We start from the raw sequence: 14,409 nt of genomic DNA on the forward strand, positions 1-14,409 counted from the left end.
AAGCCTTCAGGACAACACCGTAAAACCCCGTCACGGTAGCCGCTCCAAGACACATCAGTGTCGACCTGGATACCATTATTACATGTGGGGACACCTCCCACCATGTACGTGGCGAGCACTCGTGACTTAACCAATGTTGCCTATCTCTTGCATTGCAGGCAAGGATGTCCTGAGGCACGGTACATTGGCAAGACTGAGCAGATGCTACTATAACTGATGAACGGACGTCACTCCATACTCACCACGCAGGAGTGTCCCCTCCCAGTCGGGGAACATTTCAGCAGTCAGGCCAGTCGGCCTCTGACCTTTGGAACAGAGGGATCTTGGAGTTCAGGTTCACAGTTCTATGAAAGTGGAATCACAGTTGGGCAGGGCAGTGAAGAAGTTTTTTGGCACATTAGCCTTCAATCAGGGCATTGAGTAAAGAAGTTAGGAAGTTGTGTTGCAATTAAACAGGACTTTGGTGAGGCTTCACTTAGAGTATTGTGTTCAGTGTTGGCACCTTATTATAGGGAGGATGCTTTTAAACTGGAAAGCATGCAGAAAAATTTTGCAAGAATGTTGCCTGGTCTCAATGGTCTGAGTTGTAGGGAGAGGTTGGACAAACTAGGGCTTTTGTTTTAGAGCATAGGATACTGAGGGGGGATCTTTCATAGAGGTATATAAGATCATGAGATGCATGGATATGGTGACAGTCTTTTTCCCAGAGTGGGGAAATCGAGGACTAGAAGGCATCAGTTTGGGGGTTAGAGGGGAAAAGAATAAAATGGAACCTGAGGGGCACTTTTTATAGAGAGGGAGGTATGCATATGGAATGAGCTACCAATTGAAGTGGTTGAGGCAGGTACATGAACAACATTTAAAAGGCATTTGAATAAATACATGGATAGGAAAGCATTAGAAGGAAATAGGGTTAGCATGGATGGGCATTTTGGTTGGCATGGACTAGTTTGGGCCAAAGGGCCTGTTTCCATGCTGTATGATGGCTCCTGTCCTCCCCTCTCTCGATCTATTTTGATCAAGATTTTTCCATAAGTTATTAGTTAAATCATCCCATTAATTGATCACAGTAAAGCTGTGCTGTGCCACCACATCCAGTGGTTTGTGGTGGAGGAAGATTTATGAATGTTCTCTCGTTATTATGCTCAATAATGGTTGAGCCCAGCCTGAGTGTATGATACAACGTTGAAGTAATCTTTTTATCTTAAGTCATAAGTGCCAGAAGGATGAATGTTTCTGTGCCTGCTCCTGAGGTTTCCTCTATCAGGCATGCCAGTTTCAGTCAATTTATTTCATGCTATATCAAGAAACAGCTGTTTTGGATAGAGCAAAGGTAGTGTTCTCTGTTGGCATTCTCACTGTGGTGTTGAAACCTAGTGTACTGAAGTAGCTGTGTTTTTAACCAGTCTGTTCTCATACAGCTACAATATTAGCATTGATGCAGTTCGGTTTGAGATTGCCAACGCATAACACCTCAACAAAAAAGCAAGATATATCCTATCCATCAAAGTACTGTTTGATTGGTATACTTTTAATCCCAATAGTGACAGTGCTCTCAACACTTGCTAGCAACTTGTTTGCCAGAATTTAATTTGGATTCCACCTGGAACACTCCAACCTTTACCCATATAGCTTTGGTTTAAATATGGACAAAAATTCTGAATCTAAGTGGCAGGTGAATGTGACTAACCTTGGCATCAAAACAACAATTGAGTGTGGTATCAAGCAAACATAATAAAATTCAAGTCATTGGGAATTGAAGGGGGGAGAAAATACTTTCACTGGCTGGGGTCAATCACCCCCTCAAAGGAAGATGGTTGTGGTGTTGGAAGCCAGTCATCCTGGTCACTGAACCTCAGTTTAGGATTTCTGCAGGGCTTACTGTGGATCAAGTTATTTCTGGTTGATGACTTTCCTTCCATCATAAATTCAGAAGTAGGGACACTTGCTGTTTGCACAGTGTTCAGTATGATTTACAGTTAATCAGATACTAAACCAATCTATTCTCCCCTATATCAAGACTGGACACCATTCAGTCTTCTAAATGATAATTGACAAATAACCATTTTGCCACATGTTTCAGAATATAACCCAACAATAGTGTTTATATCTCTTCATGAGTATTGGTGTGATTTTCATAATTGAATCCTTACCCATTAGCATCCTTGGAATAGCCATTAGCAATAAGTTTAAGTGGACCAGCTATATAAATACTATAAGTCTGAGAGAGAATCGGGTCTTATGTATTCTTGATTGACTTCCCAAAGCCTTTCCATCATGTATAAGGGACAAGTGAAGAATGTGACAGTACTCAAGTTGCCTCTGATTGCTGTTACCACAAAACTCAAAGTAAAAATGCAAGATCCAGGACAAAGTTTGCTTGATTAGCATTCCCTTCCCATTCAGTTTACTGTGTCTGCAATTTGTATATCTTACAAGATTCACTGCAGTAACTCAACAAAGCTTCTTTATCAACACCATCTAAGCCCATGCCTTTGGTTGCCTTAAAGGCAGCGGATACATGGGAGGAACACCACCTGCAGGATTCCATGTAAGATGCACACTATCCTGATGTGCAAATATGTTGCTATTTATTCATTGTCATTGGGTCAAAATCATGAAAAGTCCTCTCTAGCTCAGTGAGAGTACTTGTACTACATGGATTCAGGGGTTCAAAAAGGCAACTCAGCTCACCACCAACGCTTTGGATGCAATTGGGGATGAGCTAAGAATGCAGTGACATAACAACGTTTCCTGAGGGCGTTAAAGTGTGACTTATCAGTTTGTTTATTCTTTTTGTTTTGCACCTTGAAATACTTGGTACATTAAAGCAGATATAAATACGTGTATTCTAATTTTAAAAGCAATACTATGTGGAAAAAAATCCAAAAACTTACAAACTTCCACAATACTAAACAGAATTAAGCAATTTTTTTTGTGTTGAGCTTGTCATTGTAGAATGTGTATTTAAGGTGGCAGGATATGATTCAAGTCATCTTGTTCTCTTGGATGATAGCTTGCTGAAGGTAGTCACATTGTCAGGGCTGCGATCTTGACACCTGTATATGGCTGATGTGAAACTGGAGATCAGCTGTGCAAAACTGAGTCTTTGGCTTGAGCAGGTACTGGGACCATCAGGATGGAGCTGCTGCAGGCTTTGTACTCTTTGTTCTGTACATGCCCTTCTGTTGACAAAGGCTAACTAGACACAGGTGGGTCCTGATTGGTCTGCAGGCAACTAGGTCTAGATGCATCTTCAGTTGTGGTGGATTTGCTCCTTGGCACTGACTGGCACTGATGGGCAGAAGCCCACATGGTTTGATTCTCACTGTGGAGGGTTTTGGAAGGAAGGATCCTTAGAATCCCCACAGTGTGGAAACAGGCCATTTGGCCAAACAAGTCCACACCAACCCTCCCATCCCCTTACCCATTTCCCTCTAACCCTGTATTTCCCATTGCTAACACATTTAACCTACACATCCTTGAGTACTATGGGCAGTTTAGCAAGGCCAATCCACCTAATTGCACATCTTTGGACTGTGTGAGGAAACTGGAATATCCGGTAGAAATGCACGCAGACGTGGGGAGAATGTGCAAACTTCACACACAGTCACCCAAGGCTAGGATCGAACCTGGGTCCTTGGCGCTGTGAGGCAGCAGTGCTAACGATTGTACCATCGTGCTGCCCGATTAGCAGATTGTCTTGTGGTTTTGCTTTATTGACTCCTATTTTGTATCTTGGCGCTTCAAACTGATATTTCTGTTTTGTGACAACTTGTTAAAAATTGCAAGGATATTATTTATCCTGAACTAAGGAAACATTCAGAGTTAAAGTTCAGTGGGGTTAAATTTGTGATTAGATTGTAGCCTTGTATTGGTTCCTTATATTAAATGTTTTTCTATAGACTTGCACTTGAATTCTCTCTATATGTGCTGCAGTTTCTGAAACTTTACATAGTTTCAGATTTGGATAATCTGATCTTTAATTATCACTGTAAATTTGGAATTATATCTGGAATCAAAGTTGATGGAGCTTTATCAGTGGGAAGCGGTTCCACATCGATCTGCAAAGCTCGCTGTCCTGGAAGCCCAGAGACAGTTTAGCCAAGTTAACTTAAAAGCATTCAGTAAGCATTAAAGGTAATGTTAGAAATGTCCAGAGCAGGTCACTGTAACGGAAAGGGGTATAACTCAGTTGTTTCTGTTAGAAGTGGGCATGTTTATTTGAGTCATCAAATTCTTCAACACAGAAACAGACCTTTCGGTCCAACCAGTCCATGCTGACCATAATCCTGAACTAAGCTGAACTCACTTGCTTGTGGTTTGGCACATATCCCTCCAAACATTTTTTTTGCTCTTACTTATCCAAATGTCATTTAAATGTTGTAACTGTATATATTTTCCCTTGGACAGAAACTGCAAAGTTAGTTGCAGTTTAGAGCTGGGAAAATGCTGAAGCGAAGGTGCTGATGTTTGAAGGCAGTCGAGGTTCAATAGAAGTCCCAGGGAGTGATTGATCTGGACTGTGGCATTAGGCTGAAGCTCAAAAGAAGCCCTGAGAATCATTGCTAGTTCAGGGAGCTGAGAGTGGATTAACAGAAGCCCTCACTCTACAATGGAGCTTGGGGAAATTCCGTGGCGGTTCAGTGTAGCTAATGTTTGATACAAGTATGCTAGTAATTAGATGTTTTGGAACAACTTTCGGAGTTCTGGGAGCTCTCTTTCTGTCAGGAGAGATTGTACTATTAGGTTGGAGAGACTTTTGAGGAATTCTGAATCCAGGTCTTCGGAAATGAAGTACTTGAATTCTTTGCTCTAATGAGATTTTGTGGACAACAGTATCACTAGTGTCTGAGAGGGATGTCGTCTCGGCTGCGTGTCATTTAAAGTGAGGGCATTCAACAGCGGTTTGTCTGCTAACTCAAAATTTGCCTTATTAATCTTAGTGTTGAGTCTAGGTTGTGTGTACTCTAATAGATTTTGAATCATTACCTTGTTCAATGTGCCAATTTAGTAATTATTTTTGTTTATTTGAAGTTTTTATTGTAAAAGTTTTATGTATCAGTTTAACCCTGCAATCCTTCTGCTTGTTTTCTTTTAGTTCTTCCATATGTTTTGTTTGTGATTATGGTCTATCAATCCAAATCCTAACAAAGATCTGGTTTGTCCAGTATTCTTATTATTAAATGATAACAATTTTACCATCTTATCTGAATTTAACCAAAGTAAAAATGTAAAAGGAGTTGCTAAAACTCAGAAGCACTCAAAGACCCTTTAAGCAATACATGAGGACAGGTAGAAAATGATTGAAAATTGAAAAGTTAAAAGGAATAACATTCTGAAGAGTTCAGATCTTGTTTATCATTGAATCTTCTGGGAAAAGAGGTGGGAATAAAGTTGAGTATCAAAATGCCCTTAAATTATTATTATCTGGGTCACTCCATTTCTCCCAAAGGTAACATTTGCTTATTTGAAGGAAGGTATTTGGCAAGTTGAATGACCTTTTTTTTTCCAGTTATTTGCTTCTCTGACATTCTGGTTAATTATTGATTTGAGTAAATTATATTATGTGCAGTGCTTGGAATTGTATGATCACAGCCAGTAGTATTTAAATTAAGGAAAAATTTGCAGTATAAAACCCTGTATTTATTTAATTGTAAGATATATTTCAAACGCAATGCAAATTACTGTTAAATGACTTTCTAATGTATCTGCTTTGTATTTATGCAGGAGGGCGTTATCAACTAGAAATTAAAATTCCAGAAACATATCCATTTAATCCTCCAAAGGTGAGACGTGTCTGTATACATGTGTTTCTGGATAAAATAACAGACAATGACAACTAAATTTATTGGCAATATTAAAATTAGGAATGAGTGACACTCAGCATGATATTTGTTACCAGCTAAAATTTAAATGAAAGCGTTTTGAACTATTGTAGCTATCCGTTAAACGCTGTCGATGTTTGAACCTTTTCAAACAAATCTTGTAGTTTTGTAAAAGTTTGAGAAGCCTTCATGGCAGTACCTTGTTTTAAAACCTTCCCTTTTATTAAAAATAGCTATAAAGAGTTGTTGAACCTCATTTGGTGCACACCTTTTCTCATTGGTACCTCCCTTGGCTTAGTGATAGTATTTTCACCTTGAGTCAAAAGATTGTGGGTTGAACTCCTGTGCTGAGACTTGAACACATATTCCAGGGTGATCTTTTATTTCAGCACTAAAGTGGGGTGTTTTTTTTAGTGCTGTCTCTACGTTGGGGCAGTAAACCATGTGCGAACCTTAATCGTTCTTATTGCCTCAAATGGATGTAAAAGGACTGTTTCATTATTTGAAAATGAGCACTAGAGCCTTGGTCAAAATTAGTCCCTGCAAAGTTTGGTAAAACTAGCATTGCTAAAACACCTTATTTGAATATTTATTTCATTGTCGTTTGGGTTCTTGTAGTCTTCAAATTAGCTGTTGTTTTTTGGGCGTTAAACAAAATACTTCGTTGATTGTAAAGTGTTTTTAAATATCCTGATTTAGAAAAGTTGCTAAATGTATGGTAGTCATTCTTTTTTTTTATTGTTCAAATTGTATTGCACTTTTTTTCTGTTACTGGGGTAGCACCATTTTATTTCGACAAATTTCTGAACCTGCTTTTCTTTTGTTTCATATTCACTCTGCTGTCCGTTGTCTTGGTGGCAAAATGTTTTATGACATGCTGGAAATCATTTGAGAGGATATAATCTAGTTTTGTGATGGAAAACTCTTAAGTGCATTAAAGAAGTGTGATCATAATCTTGTAGATGGATGTTCAGTCTGCTTATTATGAGGAAGTGAATTTGTATCTTGGAGGTAGTTGTAAAAGATATGAAGGAAGATCTCTTAGTGTGTACCATGTATTCTGTGTATCCAATGGTGTTTTCCAAAGCCTTGAGTCCAGCATTTAGTGCATGGGAATAACCCATGAAATGTATATAGTGTAGTCTGTAAATTTTGAATTGAAGAATTAGCCATGCCTATTTATCCCATGTCCACTTTGTGAGAATACAAGAGTATTTCAGTGTTTGACCTTTTTAAAAAATGCTTATTTTCTCTATTAGTTTGTTACTGTCATTACCTTTATTCTGACAGAAAAATCAACGTGATCCTGAAGATTAGGAGTGTTTTGAATGGGCAATGTTGCTTTATATTTTGGGGTTTAAAATAATTGAATGCACTTGCAAGTTCAGGATTCCTCACTTTAGTGTTTTGTTTAGAATTTGAAATTTGATCCAAATCAGGGTTTTGTTACAGCAATTGTAGAATCTGTATTTGAGTTTTGTGACAGTGTAGTCTCCTTATCTCTAGGCCAGAAGTTCATGTCCGTCCTGCTCTGGTGGAATGACATAGCATGTTTCAACAGCCAAGTTGATTTTTTTTCCAAACAGTCAGTATTTCCAGCTAATTAGAAGATATCTTAGCTGTTGTCCATAAGTAGAATGACTATCATATTATTGAGTTAGCAAAATCATTTGGTTTGATAGTGACTAAGATGTCCATTTTGGCATAAGTTAAGCAGGCTGCTGGGTTGGACTTGAATGCTGCTGAGTTGACCAGTCAAAAATTTGGTCTTCATGCATTAATTAGTAATCAGCAAAAGTAAATTCTGCGTCACAAGTTTTTTTTTATGCTCGTTATAATGGATGGCTGACTTGCAGCGTAAAGTGATGGCAGCAACATGAGTTCATCCCACACTAGCTGCGGCTACCATGAAGGCCCTCACTTCTCACTCTTGCCCCCCACCAGAGGCTTGGTGATCTTGGGTTAAACACTCCACTAGTTGTGTCTCCATAATGAGAGAGCAGCCATATGGTCCTTTGGAACTTACCTGAAACAAACATGTTTTGTTTTCTAAAATTAATCCCTGTGGACTAGTATGAAATTGAATGTATGAAATATGTTCTTGGATTTCCACCACCACCATGATAGAGAGAGCCATTTTGGGACAACAATCTGATGTATTACCACCAACAGAAAACTGGGTGTTGGGCTGGGATCAGGCTGCTCATTGGGGTGGATTTGGGATGAATTTGCGGGTTTTATAGAACTTTAACACCAGTCCTGAGCCATGGAAAATGTTTCGCCTCTTTACTTCAGCCTCCAAAACTTCAAGGTATAATGTGTCTCACTGACAAGACAGGGCTAAAGCCTACAATTAAAGGCCACATCTAATCCTTTGGTGGTGGGGAGGGGGGAATTCCCCTCCATCCCAAACAGTTATCCCAGCTTGAGTTTGAGAGTGCACCCTCCTCACCAATGCAGCTGCTAAGACAGTGGAACTGCCCCACTGTGCATGCAGTAGAAGTGGAGGTGGCCAATCAGGCGATTGTGCATTGATCTTGCTGTGAATATCTGTGGGCTCGAGACATCATTTGGTTCCAGTGTCAGGATTCTGGAGCTTGCAGGAAAATCGATAAATCATCTTTGAATTTCGGGAATGGAGTTCATTCGTGTCCAAAATATCGGTCAAAGTACAGACTATTTTGGTAATCGAAAGTCCAGTTGATTTACCTCAAACTTTTGCCAATTTAATTTGAGAATCATTGAGATGTTATCTCATACAGATTGTAGAGGGTGTTTAGAATACTCTGTGTATTTAACATTCTGAACTAATCTGTTGTAACAGTTTTCGCCCAATCTAAACAACAATTGAAGATTCAAGAACTTGATGAACTTCTTGAAAACCTTAAAACTTTGCAATATAGACTATTTAATAAAAATGGCGTAGTTTTAAAAATATATTTGCAAACACTGGAGGAATCCATCTCTTCCACTGCAGAAATTGGATATTAACTTGCCGCATTTACAATTCTTCATTTTGTATTCAGGCAAATTTTTCACATTATTCATGACACAACGGGAATCTTTTATTTTCAATTATCTATTAAAATGTTAATGAAAATGGTTCTATCTTTCAGGTTCGGTTTATTACAAAAATCTGGCATCCAAATATTAGTTCAGTAACAGGAGCTATTTGTTTGGATATTTTGAAAGATCAGTGGTGAGTTCCCTGTACCTTTCAGTTTTGCATTGCTTCCAATCTCTAATTTTTAAAAAGATTAATCTTGAATTGCATTTGCAACATTATGATCCCTATTTTAGGGAACTGTACAATAAGTAACTGTTTAAGTTTCCCTGTTTTAAGCTGTTAAAGGGGTTGGTATTTGCATTGACTGAGGGCATTTTGTTTTGACATTTTATTGCACCAAGTCTGATGGATAGTCATGTGACTTAACCAGCTCCATTTCGGATTTGCTGCCCTGACCCTAGCTCCATCTTGCTGCTTACTCCAAAAATCTGCACCTTGAAACTGCTCATGTTCTAAATCTGCTTTTCCACTCTTTCATTGTTCATCTCCTGAGCTCTTGTTTGTGTTGAGATTTTGGAGAAGGAAGCAGTGAGTGGGATGTTGGCTGAGTGCGAAGCTCAAAGTTAGTGTGGTGAATGTGAAGTTTGACCAGGAGGGCTAGCAAGCTGGACTGTCATAAGCCAACATAAAATTAGAAAGAGGTTGCATATTTCTTTTATGGTTTTAAAAGTTATTTAAATTTCAAATACAGAAATTCACAAAATACAGAAGAATGTATTTCTACTTGCGGGATATAATATTTTGTCTGTTTTCTGCTGAAACAATTTATGTTTGAATAGGAAAATCTGATTTGCTTAATGTTAATAAGTTGTATTTTTCAGAGAGACAACTGCAGTATTAAGTAAGAACTTGGTATCATTTTATTCTTACATTAATGAATTACATTAAATTTGATCAGACGTTTTGTATGATTTGTTTACAGATGAATAGTATGAAGGATCCAGTCATACAAAGTGACCTAGGGGTGCAGGTGCATAGTTCATTGAAATTGGAGTCAGCGGTAGACAGGGTGGTGAAGAAGGCGTTTGGCATGCTTTCCTTCATTGGTTAGAGCATTGATTATACAAGCTGACATGTCATGTTGCACCTATGCAGGACAATGGTGAGGCCAATTTTAGAATACTGCATACAATTTTGGTCACTCTTCTACAGGAAGGATGTTGTTAAATTTGAAAGAGTGCAGAAAAAATTTACATGGATGTTGCTAGGACTGGAGTGTTTGGGTTAGAGGGAGAGGCTGAATATGCTGGGGCTTTTTTTTTCCCCTGGAGCATCAGACGCTGTAGAGGTTTGTAAAATCAGGGGAGCATGGATAGCCAAGATCTTTTACCCAAGGTGGGGGAGTCCAAAAGGAGAGGACATAGGTTTGAGGTGAGAAGGGAAAGATTTAAAAAGAACCTGAGTGGCAATTTTTTCACGCAGTGATGTGTGTTTGGAATGAGCTGCCAGAGGAAAAGGTCCAATTACAACAGTTAAAAGTCATCTGAATGGATATATGATTAGGAAGGGTTTTAGAGGGATACAAGCCAAATGCTGGCAAATAGGACTAGGTCAAATTAGGATGTCTGATCGACGTGGACCAGTTGGACTGAATGGTCTATTTCCATGCTGTATGTCTCTGACTCTATATCAAAGTAAAAAGTTCAAATGCACATTTGCATTAAAACATATTAAGGGAAAATATGTGGTGTGGTCATTGATTTGTCTGCATAGTTCACTGTTATGTCATTCTGACAGACCTGTTATGTCTGTGTTGATCCTTTTGAAAGACCTTACTCAATTAGTTCCATATCTTTCTTTTTCAGCCCTTGAAAACTATGATTGAATCTTTATTTTCATTTAGCACATTTCTGATCCTAATAACTGGCTGTATGTATTAGAAGGGAATTGTTTGTGCCCAACTATATTTTAATTTTTCCCATTTGTTTTAAATTCATTTCTTCTAATTACCCCTCATGCTAGTGAAAATAGTTTCTCCCTATCCACTTTGGCAAAACCTTCCGTAAGTTTGAACAAATCTGTTAAGCTGCTCTTTAACCTTCCCTGCTCAATGGAGAACAACCCAAGCTTCTCTAGTGCCACATGCCTTATTCCTGGAGTTTTCAAGTAAATTTCTGCCTAATTTTAAGGCCTTTATGCCAAATAGCTGCTTATTATGTTTTTTACTGCCTCCTTTTGGTAATTAAAAGTCTGTGAATTAACAATAATTGCAGTTCTTTAGCAATATTGCTGCAATAGAATTGTAACTTTCTACTGTGCTGTTGCCGTGTGACCATTGCTGCATAGAACAAAGTGCATAATAATTGTGTAGAATATTCTGCGTGCCAATTTTGCTGCCCATGGACTTTGACTTCTATTGTGATGTTTGTGCTGATCTAGATACTATTAGAAGTAGTTGGCTTAGTGTTTCTAACTGGATAGAATTTGTTCTATGTTGCATTTGTACTCTAGCTACTAATCCAAAACCAATAGTTGCAATTTTATTTAATATGTAGTTCCTATGGACTGGATGGAACTCTGGCTCAGCAGAAAGTTCTGCTTTCATTCTGTTGTTGAGATAAATGCCCTTCCTCTCCTGGGTAATTACAAACTTTGTTTCCAGGAATTCATGCCTGCATTGTCTGAGTTTGTAAATTGATCAAGTGGTTCACAAAGCATGCTACTTTTTCTTTTATATCTTCTTGACACTACACTGCAGTTGCATTCTATATATGTACTGTAAGACTAACCCTTCACAGCACCTCTTTCTACACCTTGGTTTGGCTGCACCAGAACTTCACATTTATAAGACCATAAGATATAGGAGTGGAAGTAAGGCCATTTGGCCCATTGTGTCCACTCCACCATTCAATCCTGGCTGATGGGCATTTCAATGCCACTTATCCGCACTCTCCCCATAGCCCTTAATTGCTTGCAAGATGAAGAGTTTGTCAGTCTCTGCCTTGAAGATATTTAACATCCCAGCCTCCACTGCACTCCATGGCAATGAATTCCACAGGCCTACCACTCTTTTCCATTCTAAATTGACCCCCTCTAATTCTAAGGCTGTGTCCATGGGTCCTAGTATCCCCACCTAACTGAAACAAATTCCCAGTGTCCACCTTTTCTTAGCCGTGCATTATTTTGTAAAGTTAAAAATCACACAACACCAGGTTATAGTCCAACAGGCTTAATTGGAAGCACACTAGCTTTCGGAGCGACGCTCCTTCATCAGGTGATTGTGGCGGGCTCGATCGATTTATAGCAATTCTGTGTTACGATCGAGCCCTCCACAATCACCTGATGGAGTGTCGCTCCGAAAGCTAGTGTGCTTCCGATTAAGCCTGTTGGACTATAACCTGGTGTTGTGATTTTTAACTTTGTACACCCAAGTCCAACACCGGCATCTCCAAATCATTATTTTGTAAGTTTCTATTAGATCTCCGCTCAAACTTCTAAATGCTAATAAATACAATCCCAGGATGCTCAGCTGTTCATCTTATGTTTAGACCTACCATTCCAGGGATCATCTATGTGAATCTCCACTGGATACACTGCAGTGCCAGTATGTCCTTCCTGAGTTGTGGGGCCCAAAATTGAACACTGTATTCTAAATGGGGCCTAACTACAGCTTTATGAAGTCTCAGTAGCACATCGCTGCTTTTACATTCCAACCATCTTGAGATAAATGACAATATTACATTTGCTTTCTTAACCACAGACTCAACCTGCAAGTCATCCTTTAGAGAATCTTGGGCTAGCACTCCCAGATGCTTTTGTACTTTGGCTTTATGAATTTTCTCACAGTTTAGAAAATAGTCCATGTCTGTATTCTTTTTTCCAAAGTGCAAGACCTTGCATTTGCTCACGTTGAATTTCATTAGCCATTTCTTGGACCACTCTCCTAAACTGTCTAAATCTTTCTGCAGCCTCCCCACCTCCTCAGAACTGTCTGCCTGTCCGCCTAACTTCCTATAATCAGCGACCTTCACCAGAATGCCCCCAATCCCTTCATCCAGATCATTAATATATAAAGTGAACAGTTGCGGCCCCAACACTGAATCCTGCGAGACACCACTTGTCACTAGCTGCCATTCTGAAAAATAACCTTTTATCCCAACTCTCTGCCTTCTGCCAGACAGCCAATCCTCAATCCATGCCAGGAGCTCTCCTCAAACACCATGGGCCCTCACCTTACTCAGCAGCCTCCCGTGAGGAACCTTATCAAAAGCCTTTTGGAAAACTCGGTGGATAACGTCCTGGTCTAACCTACTTATTACCTCTTCAAATAACTCTAACAGGTTTGTCAGGCATGACCTCCCCTTACTAAATCCATGCTGACTTGTTCTGATCTGACCCTGCACTTCCAAGAGTTTAGCAATCTCATCCTTAACAATAGATTCTAGGATTTTTTACCTACAAGCAATTATAGGCTACCTACAACAAATTATAGGCTAATCCATTTTTTATCTTGATTCTTACATGAACAAGGGGGTTACAATGGTGATTTTTCAATCATCTGGGACCTTCCCTGACTCCAGTGATTTTTGAAAGATTACAACCAACGCGTCCGCTATTTCTTCAGCCACCTCCCTCAGGACTCTAGGATGTAACCCATCCAGACCAGGAGATTTATCAATTTTTAGACCTTTTAGCTTTTCTCGCACTTCCTATTTTGTAATGGCTACCGTACTCGGTTCTGGCCCTTGACTCTCCTTAACTGTTGGGATATTACTCCTATCTTCCACTGTGAAGACTGACACAAAGTATTTATTACGTTCTTCAGCTATTTCCTTACCTCCCATCACGAGTCTTCCTGGAGCGGCCCAATTTCTACTTTTGCCTCTCATTTGTTTCTTATGTATTGAAAGAAACTTTTACTATCATTTCTAATATTACTGGCTAGTTTACCTTGATATTTGATCCTCTCCTTCCTTATTTCTCTCTTTGTTACCCTCTGTTTTTTAGTCTTCCCAGTTTTCTGATTTCCCAGTGCTCTTGGCCACTTTATAGGCTTCCTCTTTTTTTTCTATGAAACATTTCCTGACTTCCTTTGTGTGTGTGTGTGTGTGTGTCTCTCTCTCTCTCTCTTCCCAACCCCCCCCCACAAAATTTCTTTTCTTTGAGATGAACCTCTGTACTGTGTCCTCGATTACACCCAGAAACTCCTGCCATTGTTGCTCTCCTGTCTTCCCCACTCGGCTCTGCTTCCAGTTGATTTTCGTCAGTTCCTCTCTCATGCCCCTGAAATTACCTTTATTTAACTGTAACAACATTACATTCAATTTTGCCTTCTCTCTTTCAAACTGCAGACTGAACTCTACCAGATTATGATCGCTGCCTCCAAAGTTCCCTTACTTTAAGGTCTTATATAAAGTCTGGCTCATTGCATTGCCCTAAGTCCAGAATAGCCTGCTCCCTTGTGAACTCCATCACAAGCTGTTCCAAAAAGCCATCCTGTAAGCATTCCATGAATTCCCTTTCTTTAGATCCACCAGCAACATTTTTCAGCCAGTCCATTTGTATGTTGAAGTC

The 14,409-nt window shown here is 39.3% G+C and overlaps 1 protein-coding gene across 1 annotated transcript in view; it reads left to right on the forward strand.

Moving 5' to 3' along the window:
- ube2kb (ubiquitin-conjugating enzyme E2Kb (UBC1 homolog, yeast)) overlaps positions 1-14,409 on the forward strand; it is a 101,136-nt gene that overhangs the window by 65,833 nt on the left and 20,894 nt on the right. Inside the window, exons 3-4 of the mRNA XM_072567815.1 lie at positions 5,731-5,789; positions 8,945-9,027. Coding sequence (XP_072423916.1) covers positions 5,731-5,789; positions 8,945-9,027 — 142 coding nt within the window. The remainder of the gene's footprint in view (positions 1-5,730; positions 5,790-8,944; positions 9,028-14,409) is intronic.

This window comes from Chiloscyllium punctatum, chromosome 1 (genome assembly GCF_047496795.1).
Source record: "Chiloscyllium punctatum isolate Juve2018m chromosome 1, sChiPun1.3, whole genome shotgun sequence".
Lineage (NCBI taxonomy): Eukaryota > Metazoa > Chordata > Chondrichthyes > Orectolobiformes > Hemiscylliidae > Chiloscyllium > Chiloscyllium punctatum.